Genomic DNA, 22,992 nt, shown 5'->3' on the forward strand with positions numbered 1-22,992 from the left:
CAGTACAGTGCTTGCCTTGCAAGCACAAGGACCTAACTTTGGTCCCCAGAACCCATGGGAAGAAAAAGAACGTGAAGTATGTTGGGATATGCTTGTGATTCCAGCACGGGTGCACAGGAAGAGCTCTGGGCCTCAAGGGCTAACCAGCCAGCCTAGCTGAATGAGTGCATTCCAAGACAGTGGAGCGTGCCGGAAAGGACGTAAATACCTAGGGGTTGTCCTCTGGCCTCCACACAGACAGACAGACAGACAGACACACACACACACACCTGCTCATACATGAACATGCATACATGTGCACTAAAAATAAAAACCACCAAAGGGCTAGAGAGATGGCTTGGGGTGGAGCACCTGCCCTGCAAACACGAGGCAACTACACAAAAGCCAGGTGGTTGGGCAGCCTACAATCCTAGCCTTAAAACACAGAGACAGGATCTTCAGATCAAGCAGGTTAGTGACACTAGCCATACTAGTGAACCCTACATCAACCTCAGGCCTCCACATGCATGCACACGCAACCACACACACGAAAAACAAAAGCAAAGGTAGAAGGCAACCGGGGAGGATGAACAAGAGAAGACTCACTGTAGGACAGAGCAGGCCTCAGGGATGGACTCTGCAGGGTTTACAAGGGCTACAGAGCTGCTTTGGCCAGACAGGCTCATTTCTAGAAGGCTGCCTCTGAAGTTCTCCCCCGTTTCCATCCACACTGGCAGGCACTTCCTGCTCAAACTGCCTACTGGTCTGTGAGTCTGTGGGCAGGAGGCTGCGCATCTGACACTCAAGAGCGCAGATTCAACAGAAATAACACCCAGGACTGAACTACTATTGCATCCTACGTCCTCTGACCTCCCTGCATGTGTCTCCATCTCCTGGGCAGCTCATCAGAATCTGCGGGATTCCAGCTGACATGAGGGGCACTGAGGCAGACACAACGTAACTTTAAACTGGCTTTCATTCTTGGCCTATGTGACTTTCTCGGAATCCACCTTTCTACCCAATTTATACAACACCCCCCTTTTGCCCCGAGGGAATCGTGGTTGTAGGGATTTGGGCTTCAGGGATTTGAATACCTGAGACTGGGTCTTTTGTTTCGGTAAGGTGACCCCACAGACCCAGAACACGTCATGTCCGCTGGGAACACCTCACTCACAGCATATAATGGTGTGGCTCTGTACGGCCCCAACCACGTATCCCAGGATGGTGGCACAGGCTGGTCATCCCAGCACCCGAGAGGCTGAGGCGGATTCCAAGCTTAAGTCTAGCCTGAGCTACACAGAAAAATCCATCTCAAAAACAAAAACAACGAAACAGGGAGCACCACAGGGTCCCCTCTCTGGCTATGCACAGAACATTCACCAAACTCTTACAATGGCAGCCCGGAACCTCAAACTTCCCAGTCCCAGATTATTCGGGGTTTCCACCTAGGCGTGTGGGTGAACGCGCATAAGCTAGATGCCACCTAGGCCTGACCGTTTGGGCTCTGTAACACACAGAAGCAGCACAAGGGAGTGGGGCACACAGGAAGTGAGCTGACATCGAGTCCCAGAGCAGCCTGAACCATAGCAAGCCATCAGATACCAATACCTCATCGGAATACCAGAGAAGTTAAAGGCATCTCACACTAAAGACAAGACAGGCTGTTATCAGGGCTGAGTCCAGTGCCTATGGTCCTGCCACATCAAGTGACTCCCAGAACACAGAAGATGGCCGGGGTAAAAGGCACCACCCATTCTGCAACCCAGCATGCCTGGGCCCCTCACATCCAACACTCCACAGAGGCAAGGCCTGGTCTAGAACCGCAGCCACGTACAGGGCCAGGGAAGGGGAAAATCAGGCTTGGAAACAATACCCCAAGACCTGTTCAGTTGAGGACAAAGAATGGCACGTGTGCGCAGTCTCCTCTTCAGCGTCCACAACTGAGCAGAGAGGGGCAGGGAGGCACGGAGGTCAGAGATGCGTCCCCTGCGGGGACAACAGCAGAGTGGCTGGCAGGGACCAGGGTCATTTCCTGCTCTACCCTTCTACTTCTACGTTGGAAGCGTAGGCTGGTCCTGCTCAAATCTAAGTCCCCGAGACAATCATGGAACTCCCATTCATTAGAACACAACAAGTAGTCCTCAGGGACCAGTCTACAGGAACATTCTGGCACTCCATAGCCTCCAGCGTTGTAGAGACTGGCCCAGGCCTGAGGGGTGGTCTGCAGTACTGCCCAGAGGAAGACATCTACCGGCGGCCTCCTCAGACACAGGCAGGAGATGCTAGGAAGTGATCCTGTGGACACGGGTGGCACACACTTCCCTGAGAGCAATTCTGGAATATCGGCAGTCCCAGGGACATTGCAGCCTGGCTCTGCAGCCTCTTCCCTGGTAAGCTGGAGAATCCTCAGCACACTCTTGTCCCCAACACAAGGGCCAAAGACACTTGGCAGACACCTCCAGCACCCGAGAGGATGCTGGCAAAGCCAGAACTGGGTACCAGGATAGCCTTGGCGATCTGGAGGCCCCCTTCCGACCTGTATCATCAGTTACTACAAAGGACACCAACCTGGCACAGCCCTACAAATGATGCAGTCTCAACATTACCCCTGTGGAGCCAGGACACCAGACAACACCCCACACTATTGAGCTCCTTCCTGTAAGATGAAGCAAGGGCTCTGGGTCAACCTGGGAGGTGTCCCCTAGGGTCCCCATGAAAGGCATTCACACGTCACTGGACGTGCCAGTAGGTTCCTCTAGATTCTAAGTCCAGGGAGAAAAGCCAGGCAAGGGTCACCCAGTTTACTCCTATCAGAACCCATGTTACGTCCTTGGGGCACTAGTGAACGGTGGTACCCATATCACTTCCCTAGGGCACATGTGAGGGCAGGTCCCACATCATCTCCCTGAAGCACACTGGGCACCAGGGCCCTATGTCACTTCCCTGAAGCACAGGTGAACAGCATTACATCACCTCCCCAGTGCATTTGTGAGGACAGGACCTCACATCATTTCCCTGAAGCACACCTGAACAACCACATCCTGGCCACCTCCTATGCCCTCTCCCTGGGGCACTTTGAGCACCAGAGTCCACACCACCAGTCTGAGCACCCGTGAGGGCTGGGGCCCCACATCACCTCCCTAGGATACACTGAGCAGAGTTCCACGTCATCTCCCTTGGGCAAACGTGAGCACCAGGCCCCACATCACCTCCCTGCGGCACACTGGAGCCAGGCACTGTGGCATCCTCAGATCTGTTTGCTGAGCCCGGAGTGTGACCAGTAAATAGCAGCTGTATTCTAGAAAGGACCCATCACCTGAGTTCAAGGCAGGAAAGAAAGCATGCCTTGAACAACTTCTAGAAACGTCCCTGTGGAATCCCACTCACCCTCCCTTCCTTTTCTCTCTCCTTTCCTTTGCACACCTATGGGACCATGTTGGACACTGGTCTGTTTGTCAAAGAAGTGAATAAATGAGAAAAACCCTTGTTCATGGGGACAGCTTTGTGTGAGCAGAGTGACAGTAGGCCAGTCATCAAGTAAACCACCTCAGAGTAACTAGCATCACAAGCGTTGAGGATTCGCTGCTCCAGCTATGGAGGGCAGAGAAGAGAACGCATGCACAGGACAGGCAGTAGGGAGACCTGAAGGAGGAACGAGAGGAACTCTGCAGCCCCCTGGACAAAGAACAGTCTAGGAAGTTCGCCCAACAGGAACAAAAGTCCTAAGGTAGAGCCAGAAGGCCAACCGAGCTGTGTTAGAGTGGACAGCAGTGGGCAGAGTCTGAGGAGCAGGCAGGGCAGTGTCACTGGGGTAGTGGCCTTCTCAGTACAAAGGTCTGACCTGCATCCCAGATGCTAAAGGCTTTGGGTTAGATGTCCCAATGCTCGGTCGTCAGATTCCAACGTTAATGGTGTTCGCCACTGAGACTTCGAAAAGGAGATCAGGAATTGGATGAGGTCGCCAGGGAGGGAAGGCCACAGTGACTTTATTGGCTCCATAAAAAGAAAGCTGAGCTGGCACGCCTTCCCTGTCTCCCAGGTGATGTCCTCTCCCATAATAAGCCCTCGAGGGGCCCGAAGGATGCTTAAGCAATCAGTTGTTCCAACAGAGACTAACTCTTAAGTGCTAGGGATAGCTCTCGAAAGTAGACTGTCAAGCTCAATATTTCTTATGATCTACCTGAGAGCTGGGAGCCTGCCACGAGGAAAACAGAACACCGCTTTTTCCCCCCTTCTAAAGGGTTTTTGATATTTACAAGAGATGGGCCTGGCACTTCATCAGTTTTAAGTTGCAAAGACACAATCTCCAAGGGACTGTTAGCAACTTGAAAACAACATACTTGTCCCTCTCAGCGCACTGACATAGTGAGAGGCCACAGGCTGCAGACTCAGTGCAGGCTGGGGCTGTGCATCGGCCTCCTGCCCCTGACCCCCACCCCCAGCCCTAGCTCCAGGCTAGGCCCTGGCTACCAGGTATACTATCCTCTCTTCTCCCTCCCAGCCTCTCTTGAAGGGCATCGGCACTCTCTCATTTCTCTGCTTCACCAATTCCATTTCCAAACCAATGGGGAACTCAACACCATTAAACATGATTTAATTTGCATTCCCCTAATGATGGGCTCGTGGTATTAGGACATCTCTCCTTTTCCACTTGAAAGGCCTTCAAAGGGGGTGGCTTCCTCCCAACAAATTAATAAGGAGACCATTAGGACACTGAAGGGGAATCGTCCTTGGTCACTGCAGCTTCTTATACGGAGGCAGAACACAATCCCAGCTAGAGGAGAGAGCAGGGAACAGGCGGTGGGCTTCAGGGCTCCTTTGGTACACATCCAGGGGTTACTGCAGCACATACCGGCCACCAGGGACCATCAGAGCCTTCACAGAAAGGTGTGCTAACCCTCCAAGGCATGCAAATGAGACAGCATCACAGTGGCACAAATTCCTGAGCCCCACCTATGGCTCTAATTCACCCCTCCCAGGCCCCCAAGGCTGCATCCTTGTTGTGGCCATCTTAGAGACAGGAACTCAGGCTGGCAAACCAGGCTGCACAGAACCGCTCCCAGTGCCAGCATTTGAGAGGCTGAAGCAGGAGTCTATGAGTTTGAGGACAGCCTGGGTTCTTATCGAGCCAGCCTGGGCTACATGAAACCCTGGCTCAGACACAGACGGCGTTGGAGCTGAAGAGATGATGGCACTTGCTGCTCTTGCAGAGGACCTGGGTTCTGTTCCCAGCACCCATACCAGGCAGCTCACAACCGCCTGTAACTACTCCAGCTCTGGGGAATCTGTCACCCTCTTCTGGCTTCCTAAACACCTGCACGCATACAGACACACATATGAATAAGCAAATATAAAATAGAGTGGAAGCATATACCTTTAGTCCCAGCACTCGGGAGGCAGAGGCAGAGGCAGGCAGATCTCTGTGAACTCAAGGCCAGCCTGGTCTAAAAAGCAAGTCCAGGACAGCTAGGGCTATTACCCAGAGAAACCTTGTCTTGAAAAAATAAAATAAAATAAATCTAGTAGAGGGGGTAAAAACAGTCAAGTTCATACCCAAGTCCTCATGTTTAACACACACAGAAGCCAACCTTAAATCCTGTTCTCAGGGCCTGGGAGTCACAGTCCTCAAAGGATGGGATGACCCCTGCATCTTCAAGTCACTTTGAACACTCTGTGCTCTCCACTCCTCTCCAGGCCAGCCTGACTCATAGCATGACTCAGTCAGGCCACAGCCTCCTTGTTCAGCCATGTTTCCATGCTCCTACTGTTCACTGAGGGGTCACATCCTGCCTGTGTGTGTGTTCTGGAGTCTTCCACGGGCCCAACACCAGAGCCACCCCAGACTTCATTTTTAGAGGACTGTTGCATGACAGGCACTAAAGGGGAGTAATGGGCTGATTCTGGACCTCACCCCATCCGGGGCCTGGTAGGCTTGACAATCACATCAAGAGCACTGGGTGTGTGGGATTCGCTGCGCCTGTCACTGCCCAGCTCCACAAACCCAGGCACATTAGGCCTGGCTGTCCCCAGTGGTCAGGCAGCTGCCAATTCCCTATCTTTCTAAGCCATGAAACAAGAGCTATAGCTCAGTGAGGAAAGAGACCAGGACTCAGGCTTTTCTTGAATATTCCACCCTTGTTGGGAGGGAGAAAGGGCACTTGCCCATTTTTGCCACCAGCTACAAGACTTGAGTTTTGCATGCGAGGAACACAAGCTGGAAGCAGCATATGAATCAGAGGCACAGGGTGTGTCAAGCAAAGCAACAAATTCAGACACACACACACTATGGCCTCCCAGGGAGAGCAAGCAGGCACCTCTACCACCTGCCAGCTAGCCTCTTACTCAGAGACCAAACAGTCCTGCAGCCTCACACTGCACGAACCAAGCAAGCATTTCACTGTCCCTGCTCAGCCCAGGCATGTGAGCACCTCTTTCTTTTTTCTTTTTTTTTTTTTTTTTTTTTTTTGTTTTGTTTTTCGAGACAGGGTTTCTCTGTGTAGCCTTGGCTGTTCTGGACTCACTTTGTAGACCAGGCTGGCCTCGAACTCACAGCGATCCGCCTGCCTCTGCCTCCCGAGTGCTGGGATTAAAGGCATGTGCCACCACGCCCGGCTGTGAGCACCTCTTTCTTTTTTTTTTTTGGTTTTTCGAAACAGGGTTTCTCTGTGTAGCCTTGGCCATCCTGGACTCACTTTGTAGACCAGGCTGGCCTCAAACTCACAGTGATCCGCCTGCCTCTGCCTCCCGAGTGCTGGGATTAAAGGCGTGCGCCACCACGCCCAGCTGTGAGCACCTCTTTTTGCCAAACCCTAAGTCAGCAGGGCGAAGGCTTGTGCAGCACTAGCCTCTGCAGAACACGGACTTGTGGGTACTTATCAAGTCAGGTTGGGCCAAGGTGACTCCTACTAGCTGCCCCACAGGATAAGGAACAGCAGAGAGATGGCTCAGAGGTTAAGAGCACTGTCTGCTCTTCCAGAGGTCCTGAGTTCAATTCTCAGCACCCACATGGTGGCTTACAACCATCTATAACGCGATCTGGTGCCCTCTTCTGCCATGCAGGTGTATATGCACTTGGAGTACTCACATGTATTAAATAAATGAATAAATCCTTTAAAAAAAGAAGAAGGAAAAAAAAAAGGAAACAGCAGAGAAGCCCAGGCAGGGATCTGCCAGTACAAGCAAGGCCAAACCTTGTTTTATCATCCCAGCGAGGGCTGCCTGAGGGCAAACCTCAAGGCACAGCCTCAGTATAGAGGGCTGGCTCAGCTTGGCACCCACAGCAGGCCACCAATCAGGCCTGGCACCCCACTGACAAGCACTGACAGACCCCTAAAGGGCTATCTCACCAGCCACTCTGACACATGCACCCCACCACTGCCCGAAGCAACCAGGCATCTCAGGAGGGAGGATTGGGCCCCCCTGGGAACCAGGTTTAGAAGCAAAAATGACACAGAGACCTAGATAGAGGTGGGGGGTCAGGGGGGCCTTTCCACCCAGCCAGCCATCATTGGGGAAGTCTATTCACACACCTACCCCCTGAGTGCCTGGCTGGCCCTTCTAGAAGCCCCTCAACCAGCACAAAGGCCACTCCCTCTGCTGTCGCCAACACAGACAAGCACCATCTACACTCGTATTCTCTGTGGAGAGCTATGTCTTCCGCAGTGAAAAGGGGTGACATGAGGGTCCCTGAAGATCCCAGGGGCTCCACATACCCTAATCACACCCGCCCCAAAGTCTAACTTGTGCCCATCCTTTTAGGCTAGCCTCAAGGGGCCCCCTATGTGAGGCGCAGCCGTCAGGTGGGGGGTCAGAAACTCTAATTACAGATAAAGCTCATAATTAGCCTTTGATTAATTAAAAAGTGAGAAAACTAATTACTTAACAATGTCATTGGCTTAATATGTGTAATATTTAGAAATATACAGCACCAAGAGGAGAAGGAGAGACTCTTAAAAGGATCCCTGGAGGGGACAAAGCTAGGGTTACAGCTCCCAAACCTCTGCCCTCAACCTTGTGGACATGAAAAGACCTACACAGCCAAGTGCTGGGGTCCAAGACAGCAAGGGACTGGGAAGGCTGTCTCCTCACCACCCATCCTCTCTAAAGGATGCATGGATGGATGGATGGATGGACGGACGGACGGACGGACGGACGGTTCTTCAGACCTGCCCCCAGGCCACAAGCATATTCTCACAAGCAAGCCTCACCAGACACCTGAGGGCTATAGCCACAGACTCCATCCCAGAGCTCAGGCCCTTCTTCCTGTGGGATAACACTGAGTGAGGGGCACCTGCCTGAGAACCCCAGTCTCTGTCAGGTGGGGAGCCAAGAGGGAAAACCCTATAGCTACTTGTACCTCTAAGGAGACATAGGAACCCACATACCTCAAAACAGTCTCACAGGGTGCATGCAGTAGCTGGCATCAATTTTAAATATGAGCCACACAACAGATGTAATATGGAGAGGTTTATTATATGAGCATGGGAGAAGGAAGGAAGGAAGGGAGGGCGAGAGAGAGGAGAGAGGAGGAGGAAGAAGAGAAGTAGAGACAGCAAGAGGAGAAAGAGAGAGAGATGAGGTAGGTTTGTTCTTTTATACTCCTGGGCAAGGGCACGCCTCGTGCAGGTAGGTGATGGCATCATAGGTTGCTAGGCAGATTGGGGCAGTATGCCAACAACCAGTGCCCTACATAAGGACATCACCGCAGCCATGGGCATAGCACCTGCTTCTATAGATGGCTCCGGAGGACTACCATGGCTAGGAGGCCAAGCAGTCACAGCCCAGCCATGGCTAAGGATGCTTCTGCTCCCTGCACCCAACATGAGCAAGGGTGGCCCCAACCTCCCTGCCCAGAATTTTGCTATGAGCGAATCGCCCATTCAGCCATGTTAATACACCCACTGAGCCACACCAACCATCGTCCTCCTTCAAGAAGCACCCCTGTCTTCAGACACACACACAGCAGCTCCTTTCCACCTGGCCACCATCTTTCAGCTTTCCCAGGGTTCCAGTACCAAAACTAGCCCTGTCACATCCCCACAAGTGGCTACAGCTCTCCCGCTAAGCACCCTCCACAACTGCGCCCCAGGCCTGGGTAAGCACAAGACATCTCAGTTGAACAGCCCAGACTTTGCCAAGCTCTTGTCAAGCCTGCTCTGCAAAGTGCTCACTCACAAGGACATGAGCTGATTCTAATGTATCAGAGGCTAACAGTGCAGTGTGTGCCTCTGGCTAAGGGCAGCCGGTACTGGTTGGTTTTTGTCAACTTGACCAAAACCTAGACATATCTGAGAAGAGGAAACCAAACTAAGAAAATGACCAAGAGCAGAGGGGCCCAGGGTTCTCATCCTTCTCATCACCAGGGAATGGATTTCCCATATCACATCATCCCAACTGCAGAGGATCGGATACGAAAACCCCACATCACCCCAACTGCAGAGGATTGGGTATGGAACCCCCACATCACCCCAACTGCGGGCAATCAGGCGCAGCGCCCCACATCCAGAGATAAGACAGTTTTCCACAGCACCGCAGGAGTCTCTGCTCCAAGTGCACAGCACACACCTGGTGAATCCAGAGGAGCCGCCTCCCCACCTAGAAGGCCGGACCTCACAGCTGAGGCTGCCATGGGCTGGTCACAGCTGGTGGCAGACACCTAAGGACCTTAGCAATGCACCGTGAGAGAGGTCTCCCAAGGTGACCAGAAATGACACCATTACAAGGAGCCACTTACACTTTGCTACTTCTTCAGCTCCCCCTTCCTTGTCTCATTCAGCTTTTTCTGCCGCAAACATCAAACTGTCAGGCCTCACCAGACACAATTAATGCTGGGGGCACTGGGGAAAAACAATTAGCCAATTAAAGCTTAATTAACTGTGGACAAAAACCAAAAAGAAAAGGGCTTGCACCAGTTGCCACAGGATGAGTGAAGAAAAGCCAGGCTCCTCATCCCCAAGTGGGGACTAGTTGGGTAGAAAGTCACCAAAGCAAGAAATGACAGGGACATGGGGTTTAATAGATGCTCGCAAGACTGGCAGGGTGGCCCTGCAGACTGCATGAGAAACTGAGGTACAAAGAAAGCAGTAATGAGCACACACGCAGTGACACACAATGGCCACAGCACATCTCGAGCGTCTGTCCCTGGTGCCTCCTAGGGTGTGGATACGTTTCCTCAGAGCCAGTTCCTAAGTGGGCAAGGAGAGTCCACAGGTAGAGCTGTCTCCCAGAAGCCTGGCACTGTGCTGGGCCTCACTCATACTTTCTGATGTGTTCTTACTGATCTTGATGCCCTGGGCCTGTAGCTTTGCAGAACAGGGTTGCCCTCCTAAGAACCTCAGGACACAGCCCAAGTCTGAGTCACAGTCCAGTACCGCCCACCCTGTCTTGTCCCAACCCCCCACCCTGTCCTACCCTAAGCTGACCACCTGCTGGGACTATATGAGCCCCACCCCCATCACACACACACCCACCCCTGTCCATTGTATACACAGCTACGGAGCACTCTACCTCACCCATCAAACCCAGAAATCCTACTAGGAAGCCCTCTATAAACACCTCGGCTGCCTGTGGCACGGATACCCCACCATGGCCCACTACCACACAGTGGTCCTGGACCCTGCTTTTCCAACAGTTGAGGGTGCATGGCCTGGCACAGGCTGAGTTGAGCAAAGGACACAACAACAAACACCCATCCTCTATGCAACTCCCACCCCGTCCCCCAACCAGGAAACCCAGCTACTAATCCTGAACTAAAACCATGCCAGTTCCCAAAATCTGGATTGTCTCAGCTTAACACTATAGACAGCAGAGAGGCTGAAGACTCATCCAGCATATGAACCTGCTTTTTTGTTTTGTTTTGTTTTGTTTTGTTTTGTTTTGTTTTTGAGACAGGCTTTCTTTGTATAGTTCTGTAGACCAAGCTGGCTACGAACTCACACCTGCCTACCTCTGCCTCCTGAGAGCTAGAATAAAAGGCATGCCCCCCTTTTTTTTCCTTTTACACATTTTTATTGAAAAATAAAATAATTCATATTACATCTCCTTTGCTATCTCATCCCATGCATCCTCCCATTCCTCCCTCCTTCCCTCCCGCTTTCACCCCATTCCCCTTCCCTATGACTGTGACGGAAGGAGACCTCCTCCCCTTGAACATGATGCTGCCCCTCCCCCTTTTAAAAATTTATGTAACTTTATTTCATGTGAATTGGTGTTTTGCCTGCATGTAGGTCTCGTGGGGATGCCAGATCGTCTGGAACTGGAGTTACAGACAGTTGTGAGCTGTCATGTGGTTGCTGAGAATTGAACCCAGGAACTCGGAAAGAGCAGCCAGTGCTCTTAACCGCTGAGCCATCTCTCCAGCATGAGCCTGATCTTACCAAAGGGGCTGAGAGCTTGCCTGAGGACTCGCCCTATAAATGAACACCAGTATGAGAGCAGCTTGTCCACAAGGCCCCACGTCTCACCTTGAGCTGGGGCAGACATCACTCATCAATAGCTGAGCCTCAGAAATCACGACTGAGTGCCCCAGTAAGCTACAGCAATCAATCAGGATTAATCAGTGTTATCAGTTAGGCTGTTCCCTTGACAGATAAGAGCAGCAAAAAGCCTAGGAGAAGGTAGTAGGCCACCCAAGTTCCCACAGTTCAGCAGGTGCTCTGTGGAGGAAGGAGTCTTTCAGTAAGTGGTGCTGGGTCATCCATGAGGCCTGGGTCCATAGCAGCCATTCTGTGCTACATACCTGCACTCCAGCATACCGATTTGGCCCACAGCACACTTGCCTTACCATCTAAACTCAGACCTCACAAGCTCCCAAACCCTTCCCTCTGCTTCCATGCCTCTGGCTCACTGCCCTCGGCACTCATCAGACGCCAAGAGTCATAACCCCCATGTGGGTACCAGCATCCAATCGTCACCACAGCCTCCAGACAAACCCTGCTCATTTCCCAGGAAGCCCAGAGGATGCACACACACAGCTAGCTCTTCCCTCAGAAGGCTAGTGTTGTAGCAGAGCCTCAGCTACTGACACAGAAGTATCCTCCCCCTTCCCTCCTTTCCCAGGAAGCAAAGTGGAAGCCTCAGAGCTGGGTGTGGTCAGGAGCAGAGTGCCTGCCCAGCATGTACAAGAAGACCCAGGAATCCGTCGCCAGGACCATTAGAGATACAAAGCTCCCACTGACAGGTAAAAGCCAGAGGCCGACTCTGTGTTCTCTGTGTGTGTGTGTGTGTGTGTGTGTGTGTGTGTGTGTTGGGCATGCACACATGTTTCTATCTACACACACTCAGCATGCCTGATCATCAAGTTCCCTTGAACGGGTGGGCTAACAACCTCCTGAGGTGACGGCCGAGAGCAGAGGTGTGGTGGAAATTCATCCAAGCAAAAACTGGAAAGCCCTTGCCAGCAGCCCCTGCCAGGACTCGGCCTGGAGCCCTGAGGCTGCTCCGATCCATGGCGGCTGCATTTTAATAAGTAATTAGTACGAAATGGATGCTGCAAAAAAGACCAAAGTACCTCCCAGACAGCATTAAGCCAAGGCGTGCAAATGAACTTGGCACAGCAGGGGCTGGTGAGAGCCATCAGCCATCAGTGGAGAACCTCAGAAGAGCACAGAGCCTACTCAGCAAATGTCCTGAACAAATATTAGGGGGAAATGAGGAGACGCAAGAAGGCTTGAAGCTTAGATGTGGAGATCAGGGGTCTCTGACCAGCCAGGGCTGGAGACCCATCCACACACACACAGATGCCAAAGTTACAGAGACTAGCTCTCCACACACCTGACAGCAACTAGGGCAAAATGACAGGTGTGTGGCATGGCATCAGAGCCTTAGTAAGGCCAGCACTCCAGGCAGTTGGAACATACCATGGGGTACAGCCCTACCCAGTCAACATTGGTACAATCGCAGGGTGACTCCTAAGAGCTGCCACTTAAAAGACACACCACAGGAAGGCACACAGATGTCTAATCAGCAGTTCTTAGGACCCATTTCACAGATGGGGACACTATAGCAGAAACATGGAAGGCAGCCTGTGTCAAGCCCACTGACATCTGTGGTCTGCCTCAGGACCCTTCTGCTCAAAAACTCTTTATTGACCCACTTTACCTGGCTGCAGGAAATACCAGCAAACCCGCCCCTCAGCCCACTCCCGTCACCGATCAAATTCTGAGGACAATGGTGGGAGATGTCTGTAGGAGGGGATAGACCAATGCAAGTGACCACAGCAATCACAAGGGAGGAAGCAAACATCTGGAGAGCCAAGCTGGCCTCCTCCTGTTCAGCTCCAGTCGGCTGTCAGGTACAGGGCTTGCTGTACTGTAGGGCTCTGTGGAAGGAACTACACACACTAGTGATTCCTGCTGGGATCAGAAGGGAGAGGGGCAGCGAGTGCGTGGAAGTAAGAGCAGTCAGGGCCTCAGAGGCATCTGGGTAAGCAATGCCAAAATCATCTGGTGGCCTGTCAGTCTGTGCCCAGGTCTTGCTAAGGGTCAGGTCAACTGCTACAGAAGTATGGAGGGCAGTGACATTTCTAATGACTCAAGGGATGTATTGATTAGGAGCATACCCCCATGGTTTGCTCACTGTCTGAGACAGGCTGGTGTCAGCAGTACCACCTAGTGGGGCTGCAGGTTCCCAGGTGAGAGCCCAGCTGGGCCATGCATGAATAGCCTAGGAGCACCACTCAGGAAACTGCAGCTCCACCCAGGAACAATCGGCCTCCAGTCCCTAGTGAGCCAAACCTAGAAGAGTCAGGGTTTCATGCCTCTTGCAAAGCTCAGGCCTCTACCGTGGCCACATTCACACAGATGCACTGAGGCTCTGGTGGGCGATTTCTTGACAGGATCTCAGGAGCTCACCTCCCATCGACACAGACAGCGGAAGTGGACACTGGACTGTGGACACTGCCAGGAGGAGAGAAAGCAGTCACAGAGGCCAGGCTGTCAACTGCACCATCAGGGCGAGCTTCACTTAGCACAGCCAGGGTCTGAGGGGAGGCAAAGAGGACAGTATAGAGCTAAGAAGAAAAAGCAGCAGGCCCACAGAAGGCTTGTAAGACCTTAGGGGGTGGGGGGCGGCAGTGGTGGTGCACACCTTTAATCCCAGCACTCTGGAGGCAGCGGCAGGCAGATCTCTTGAGTTTGAGGCCAGCTTGGTCAACAGAGCTCATTCCAGGACAGCCAGGGCTACACAGAGAAACCCTGGGATAGGAGGGGACGACCTTCCAGTGATGGGTACGGACTCAGGGATCCCTGTCAGCACAGGTCAGCTGGCTGCAGAGGTGACCAAGCAGAAGCAGGTGAAAGCCCAGACGGGCAAGCCCACGTTGGACAACCAGCCACACACAGTGAGCCTAGCTACTATGGCGTCCTACACTGCTTAGGAGACTAAACATGAGGACATGACACTCCTATGTATGGTTGAGGAGAAGGTTTATTATAGACATGAGGGAGAGCATAGCCAGAGACATCTTGAAGGATCCAGACAGAACTGGGCCAGGAGAATAGCCCAGGCAATGGGAGACAAGGGAACGGGGCAAAGTATAGAAACTGCCCCCCCAAGAAGTGCCTCCAATAGTGGAGACTCCCAGAAGGGCTTAAGGAAGCTGCAGCTTCTGGAAAGGAGCGAAGAACAGGTAGCTCTGCTGGGGAAAAGGCAAGGAAAGGGTCGCAGGCCCAGGAGGATGTGAGGAAGCTGCGGCCCTCCAGAAGGAAACCAGGAGACAGAAGCGTCAGGATCACAAAGGGATTCCCTTGCTGAGAAGGGCTTAGGAAGCTGTGAGGCTACAACTCCTAGTGGGAGGTGAGAAAGTTCCAGGAAGGGAGCAGAAAGGGTAAGTGTCACGATGACAGGCACCCGCAAGTAGACTGAGACACAGAGGAGAGGTGTCCTTCAACAGGTGACAGGGGCCCGGTAGGGGGAAAGGAGCGTCCTGAACACATTGATCTGGCTTTTGTTGTAACAGCAGACAGAGTTGGCAGCTCTGGGGTGACACTTACCTGGTAGAGGAGGAGAAAAGAGAGCAGCTAAAGAGGTAGACTGGAGCCGGGCGTGGTGGCGCACGTCTTTAATCCCAGCACTCGGGAGACAGAGGCAGGCGGATCACTGTGAGTTCGAGGCCAGCCTGGTCTACAAAGTGAGTCCAGGATGGCCAAGGCTACACAGAGAAACCCTGTCTCGAAAAACCAAAAAAAAAAAAAAAGAGGTAGACTGGAAGAGGACTTGGGGACGGGGCGAGGTAAAGTGTCTTTAGTAGAGAGATGCCCACACAGACATAACAAGCCAGAGAGATGCCCAATACGAGCCCAGGTGGTGTAGCAGGCTGCAGGAGCCAGAGACACTTACAGAGTAGATGAGGAGGAAAGAGCAGCTGGAGGAGAGAGGCAGCTGACGAGTCAGACTGCAGAATTTGGAGTCAAATTTTGTGGGTGACAGAGACCAGCAATGTAGGAACCTATGCCAAATTCTGCCATGTCAGAAATCCTGTGCTTAGGCTGTATGATGTGACTTTCGAGTTGCTGACCTTTACCTCACCACGAGGTCTTGTGTTCTAGGCTATCCTTGGACTATTTACCTTTGAAAGAAGTAGAGAAGTCTCACTTTGGAACCACCCAGAGGATCTAGGAAGTTCTTACAAGGAACTACTCAGAGAACTAGGAAGATCTACAGGGAGCGATTTAGGCCATTGCATTCTTGCCTGGGGGCTACGGTGAATAAGATTAGAATAGATCCTATTGACCTTGCTCTATATATGTTCTTGCTAGTCGGCAATAAAGTGAATCTTAATCAGAAATTTCCTGACTTGATCCGTTATTTCTCACGTCTCTGTATCCTACTTTCAATCCCCACCCCCTCTTTCAGGTGAACCCTGATTCAATTTTTCCCTCGGGCTGGGGCGTGTGGACAAATAATCCACACATGCCTTCGGGGAGTCAGATCAGCAGCTTGGTTCTGAGAGGCCAAGGAACTCCTATGTGCCACTTCCTGAGTTTGAACACCAGATGAGTGAAAACTACAACTGTTCCCAGGTATGGCCAAGGAGAAGGGCTACTGTAGACATGAGGGAGAGCACATCTGGGCGAGGTCCAGACTAAACCGGGCCATGAGGGGTGGGAGGAGGAGAAGAGAGAGGGAGCAAAGAGAGTGCTTGGGAACCAAGAGATCAAGAGGACACATAGCCAAAATGGCTGCTGCATTATAGAGGAAAGAGAAGCTGGGGGAGGGGACGGGAAGCTCAGGGGTGGGGAGGTACAGAGTGGCGCCTGGGCATGCCAGCCATGACGACTTTGTAAACAAGTATTTGTGATAGGGAGAGACTGGCGGCCCCAGGATCTGCTTGGATATGTAAAATGGGCACTCAGTTAGCCATCTTCCCCTTCTGTGTCTCTCCCTCCAGCCTTCCTCCCTCCTTCCCTAGTTTTATGACCATTCAAAGGATACACTTTCCTTTTGAGACTGTACAGCCTTCATTCACCTCAACCTAAAGGCAGGTTAATATGCTCAGCAGCAGTGGCCAGCATCACAGACAAAAACTGTCAGCAGGTCTCTGCCCTTCCTGTTCTCTGCTCCAGCACCGCCCAGGGCTCTCCACAACGCAGGCCTGGCTATGTATGGGCCTCCTCCACCTGAAACGATGGCACAGCAGCCATTGGAAAGATGTAAAAGCAATGCTTAGGGGAACATCATAGCTCAGAAGGCTACGGAGCTGGGCCTCCCAGAGCCAGGCTGAAAGAGGTGGGAATCAAAAACAAAACCAAAATCCAGCCATTGACCCTGAGCAGGAAGCTGGCCACTCTCTGTGAGCCTCGACTTCCTGTTGGACAACGTGAGAGAATGAAGAGACCTAACAGCACAGAGAAGGGCTGACACACACACAGTGCCCACGTCACAGGGAAGCGCGGACTACTATCTGCATGACCTGTAATATCTAGGAGCTGAAATCTCAGAAGGAAGCAAACACAATCCTCTCCACGGTCCCTATCAAACTTCCAAAGGAGTTTTAGGTTCCAGACTCCCAGGCACGGGGTGGCCATCTGTGGAGTGTCCACAGCCCCTCCCACCCTGGGCCTCAGCAACTGGGCAGACAGTGACAGGGATAAGGCAGGCAGATTGCATCCCTCATTGGGCAGGCACCTTGCTGCGAGGCCTCTGTGCAGCACCGCCACCCTTGGCAATCTCCTGGACAGAACTTATCTGAACTAAAACCTATTATCCTTAATGTAGCTCTACGGAAAAACACCAGGGAAGGCAGCCAAAGAGACACTTCCGGAACTAACTTCTGGATCCCTCAGTTCTTGCTGGAACCGGCTTGATGAAGGACAGAGAGCAGGAAGAAAACACTTACACTAAAAAACGACAAGAACCTCTGAATTCATTTCTTTGCTGAGTCCTTCAAGCAAGGCCTCAAAAGCCAGCCACACTCGTCCCTCCCAAAGGCTCATGGGATCAAGACTATGTAAGAGTCAGGTTTCACTCAGGTGAACTGACAGAACCTGGAGGAGAAAAGGCAGACGCCGGAGACATCCGGTAGTCCTCACAAAGTCATGGTCTCCACAGCCCGCTCGGGCAGTAGTTTCCAACCTGTGAGCCGTGACCCCTTGGGCAAACTTCCATCTCCAAAAAGACCTACATTGCGATTCATACTGCAGAATTACAGTCATGAAGCAGCAACAAAAATAACATTGTGGCTGGGGGTCCCCACCACAGGAGGAGCTGTTCAAGGACGGCGGCGTTAGGGAGGCTGCAAACCGCTGCTCTGGGGTCTCAGAGAATCTCCCTTCCTGGGTGCTAAAATCTAAGCCAGGAAAACAGAACAGAACCAAGGGATGGTGGGCCCCCCTGGGCTCTGCTGCACCTGCCTGGCTCAGCTCCAGCAGGAGATAGAATGGGATGAAGCCACCAGGCCCAGCACGAGGACCGCTGAAGTCTGTGAGCAGAAATCACAAACCGGGCCACGCCCACCTCTGACCACAGCTAGCTTGGGCATCTTACAGACTTGCTCCCAGGTCGTCGGATATACAACCGTAGCACTTAGACTTTTTCTAGCTCCAGGTCCAACCTTGCAAGGATGTGCTAACCACAGGTTGTCCCCTATAAGAAAGGCGCAGAGGGAAGGAGGAGGGCAAATACACAGAAACCTCTCCAACTCAGAACAGCCCTGGGGAGCGAGCCCGATGCTGCGCATTGCGCCACGATGGCTGACAAGCACACTCAGAGAGCGAGTGCCCAAGAGCACAAGGCAGCCCAGGCACCCAACCCATGAGAACAGGAAGAGCACACAGTCCACCTTCATGGGGCCAGCTCAGATGCAACGCCAGAGCCTCAAGATTCTTCTGGACAGACCTTCAGAGCGGTGGCCCCCACAACCTACAAATAGGGCTTGAAGAATCCGCAAGACTGCAGCCTGGTGATGACAGGACGAAGACACACCCGGTCTGGTGGGTTCCAGAGTTCCAGATCTTAGCTACCAAGCTCTGGCCTCCAAGAGTACAAAGGTTGTGTCTTTGCTAACAAAATAATTAAAAGACGAACGAGGGAGAGGCTGACACCTCACTGTGACAGTCTGGGTTGCTTCCTACTAGCACTAGTAGGCAGACAATGGTGGCAGCGTCAACTCAGCACAAGGAGACACTACACCGGCCAGGCTGGCCCTGCTGGGCAATTTCCGCTCCCATCCACACTGTCTCTCTACCTCTCACATCAGGGTCTAGAGGCACTGGGTTAGGTATCTGTTCTCACATCAGAGATACAGGAGAGCCTGGCCCTCCCAGCCCACAGTCAGGACTGCCCAGGGTCTGAAGGGCGGAACACGAGGCTAGACCCCACCCTTCAGCCAGCGAGGCTACAGGGTCTACACAGCAGGGTCATCTCCAGCCCCAGCACCCCACCCTATGACTCAAGGTCCAAGCCCAGTGGCCTCTCCCATTTCCTATAAGCATATGGGTCAATGCCAAGCAGAAAAGGTCAAAGCTCCTGGAGAAGCCCCCACCCCCACCTGCAGCAGGCACAGTGTATTCGTTGCAGGGCCAGAGCTGCCTCGTCAAAACTGCTGACAACTGCAAGGGGGACCCTTCTTTATAAACGAACAGCTTGACCACACAGTTGGCCGTGGGAATAATGTGAGCTTAATCCAGAATTATGTGCCTTACATCATGCATTCCACCATAGCAAGTTAAAATCAAAATGAAATTACATGATATTATATACAAAACACTCCAGGGCTGTGCTGTTGAACAAAGTGTGGGTTTGGTTAGTTTTTCCATTTTTTTTTTTTCTTGAATAGGCTATTCCTGGTTGTGTGTGTGTGTGTGTGTGTGTGTGTGTGTGTGTGTGCGCGCGCGCACGTTTCCAGAACTCTCCAGAATCTAGGCTCCTCCTAGCCAGAGTGCTGTGGCAAACTCATCTCAGCCACTCCCAGGACAAGACCAGGAGAGAGTCCCAAATAGACTGACCAGACCGAGAAGCCATTCATAAATAGAACAGGATACCATCAAGGCATGATCAATACACCCGAACAGAGGGAAACACAGCTCTGAATGTGCATGACATTGCATCAAACACCCTGCACCTGCCTGCAGCCAGGACCTCCTGTGTCACATAGACACATGCCTGGCCTTGGCAGCCTTCTACAACCTTAGCGTAAGCCTCCATGACCCCTTCATCCTTGGCATCTTGCACGCTTGACAAACCTACAAAGTCACGTGCACGGTGCTAGGCTCTGCTGACAGCTGGAGTCGTGGTGTGTCTCCCCCTGTGACTCAAGAGCTGCAGTGGCCTCTCGATGCTCTAACAACCAAAAGAAACCTCAAAAAAGTGGACCCACATAGAAGCAGACTCTCAAGAGGAGCCTCCCAGGACAGAGGAGGCCACCGGCTCCCAGAAGCCCCAGTCCTGAGCACTAAAAACTGGCTCTTGAATACCACTTCGCAGAGGAGCCCCTTGAGGAGCAGACCTCTCCACATTTACAACTGCACCACTTGCTCTCCTGTTCACACCCTGGACTCATGGGCCGGTTCCTCAAACATCCAGTCCCTGAGGATGGTCCTCAGAGCGGTCAGGCAGAAGCAGCTGGTTCACCGGCTGGAGGAGGACAGGCAGCACCGAAGCTTTAGGAGATGAGCTACATTACAGGTCTGCACTTCAATTCTCAGTCCCCAACCAAATGACATTACCATCATAATCCTACCTTAAGGGAGCAACAGAGGGCTGAAGGCATGCATGACTCGGTTGGTAGGGCACTTAGCCAACGTGAACAAAGAACATAAGCCAGCGGCAATGACCACTGTAACCCCAGCACCCAGGAGGCAGAGCCTGGAGGACCAGAACTCAAGGCTAACCCAAGCTACATGATACTTTGTAGGCAGGCAGAGGTCTGGTGAGTTCGATGCCAGCCAGTACTGTTAGACAGAGAAACCCTGATTCAGAAAAACAACAACAAACAAAAAAACTAATTACCAGTAAGTTATCACTATTTTCGGTGGCACCTAACCCTGTCACTCCATACCCATGCTCACCAGGAAGCCACCAAGGAGTCACAGCCTCCAGTGCCTTTGCATCTGCCTGGCCACCCGTTCTTCCCTCTCACCAACAATGCCTAGCACACTCAGTTTTCATGTTATCACCTTGATTGAGACTTGGGTGGCTCCCCTGACTGAGAGAAGGAGGATCCACCCTCCTGCTCCACCCTGTCACACAAACCTGGCATTAGAATGTTCCCCTCTGTGGCACAGGGTTGGCAGGTGGCCAGCCTATGTTACCCACATGGCCCGGGGCAAGCACGTATCAAGCCCACACAAAGATAGCCGGGCGTGGTGGCACACGCCTTTAATCCCAGCACTCGGGAGGCAGAGGCAGGCGAATCGTTGTGAGTTTGAGGCCAGCCTGGTCTACAAAGTGAGTCCAGGATGGCCAAGGCTACACAGAGAAACCCTGTCTCGAAAAACAAACAAACAAACAAAAAAACAAACAAGCCCACACAAAGAGCCTGCTCACCTTCCCGAAGTCTCGGACATCAAAGAGGTCAAAGGGGTCAAACAGCTCACTGTTCCTTAGTCCGAATTTGTCATGGCAGACTTTGAGGAAGGTGCGAATATTCTTCAGACACAGGAACTACAGCGAGGGAGAGAGAGAGAGAGCAGCATCAGTACGAGGACAACATCACAAAAAAAATTAGTCATGTCGGCCACAAGCTCCTTCTTGTATGTCTATGCACATAGAGGGACAAGGTAGCTTGGTAGCAAAAGAATTCTCCATTACAGGCTGTGGAGGTGGGCTGGAGCTCAGAACCACTGCAGCCTCCAGCTTCCCCCAGGGGGGTAGAATCTTCCACTCATAGTGGTCCAAGGGTGACAGATGCCATGAAATCACAGCCAGCTAATGCACACCCTGTCTGCCTGGCCCTGCCCTGAGTATCCTGTGTGTCCCAATGCTGATGGTCACAGCAGCAGAGAGACAGCTGGCCTCAAGTCAGGAAGCGCAACGGAGCACCTCACACATGTGCACATCACGCTCATGCATATGTGTACTCACAAATGCTTGCAACACACACCTATCTCTTCACAGGAACCAAAACTGGTAGCCGAACTGTGTCGCCGACCACCAAAACCTTGGGAAAGAACTATGCTGGGCGCAGCAGGAGAGTAGGAACAAAAGGATGCAACTCCCAAACCAATGTCATTGGTACCACCTCCACCACCAAGCTCCAGGCCAGCTCTGAACGGGAGGTGACAAGACAGTCAGCTTCTTGTACTTGTGGAGAATCAGCTGTGGCTCAGCAGTTAAGATCATGTGCGTCAGCCGGGCGGTAGTGGCGCACGCCTTTAATCCCAGCACTTGGGAGGCAGAGGCAGGCGGATCAAAATGAGTCTAGGACAGCCAAGGCTACACAGAGAGACCCTGTCTCGAAAAACCAAAAAAAAAAAAAAAAAAAAAAAAAAAAGATGATGTGTGTCTCTTGAAGAGGACCTGGGTTCAGTTCCCAGCACCCACATCAAGCTCACACAGTCTGTAACTCTAGTTCCAGGGAGAATCCAACTCCTAGTTCTGGCCTTTGTGGGAACAGCGTGCACACCATACACATAAGGCACACACCTATACACATTAATTAATTACACTTTAAAATTAGGAAATAATTTTTAAATTTTAAAGAAACTGGCAGGCATAGGAAGGAGGCCCAAACCCAGGCTTTGGAACATCACTGGCTTGAATCTTATCTGCCCATAGCAAGAAGAGATGACAAGCTGGCCGGTGGTTGCACACACTTTTAGTCCCAGCACTCAAGAGGCAGAGTCTGAAGACAGCAGGGTCTACAGAGCAAGTTCCAGGACAGCCAAAGCTACACAGGGAAACTCTGTTTTGGAAAATAGGAAAGAGAAGGAAGAGGAGGAAGAGGAGGAGATGGAGGAAGTGGAGGAGGAGGACAAACAGTGGCCCGTGCTCCAGGGGTACTTGCTAGGCAAATATTATCCTCTGATAGTAGGCAGGGAACAAGCAGCATGTGAAGGCCATTCATGCAGCACCCAGACACAGCTGAGCGCAGCATTCAGGAGGCGCGGGCCCAGCACTAACAGCTCAGTATAGGCCAGTCAATACCCATCCATACAGGACCAACTCCTGGCTCATCAGTTTAGACGAATGACTGGATTCAGATATACCCGGCCAGAATCACACACAGCATAAGCCTCAGCTAAGCTCAGGGGGACAGAAGTCAAACTGTGCTGAGAGCACCTGTCCTCCCCCACCTCACTACCTCTGCCATGGGTCACAGCCCATCCTGGTGTCACTATACATAGATAATGTTGGCCTGGATCATATGTCAAACAACTCCCTCCCTCCCTCCCTCCCTCCCTCCCTCCCTCCCCCTACCTCTTTCTCTCTCTCTCCTTTTTTTCTGTCTGTCTGTCTGTCTCCATCTCACCCTAAGTAATTTCCTCTACACAACACTTGGGATGAATTGTATCCCTAAACACCTGAGCATGCACTTCCTGGAACAATGACATCATTGTACATGTTCACAGCACAGTC

At 52.2% G+C, this 22,992-nt stretch overlaps 1 protein-coding gene across 2 annotated transcripts in view; it reads right to left on the bottom strand.

Moving 5' to 3' along the window:
- Positions 1–22,992, bottom strand: part of Vav2 (vav guanine nucleotide exchange factor 2) — a 168,711-nt gene that overhangs the window by 109,496 nt on the left and 36,223 nt on the right. For both annotated transcript variants that reach the window (XM_051166421.1, XM_051166422.1), the window contains exon 2: positions 20,962–21,078. In XM_051166421.1, the coding sequence (XP_051022378.1) occupies positions 20,962–21,078 (117 nt within the window). The remainder of the gene's footprint in view (positions 1–20,961; positions 21,079–22,992) is intronic.

This window comes from Acomys russatus, chromosome 24 (genome assembly GCF_903995435.1).
Source record: "Acomys russatus chromosome 24, mAcoRus1.1, whole genome shotgun sequence".
In the NCBI taxonomy this organism is placed as follows: Eukaryota; Metazoa; Chordata; class Mammalia; order Rodentia; family Muridae; genus Acomys; species Acomys russatus.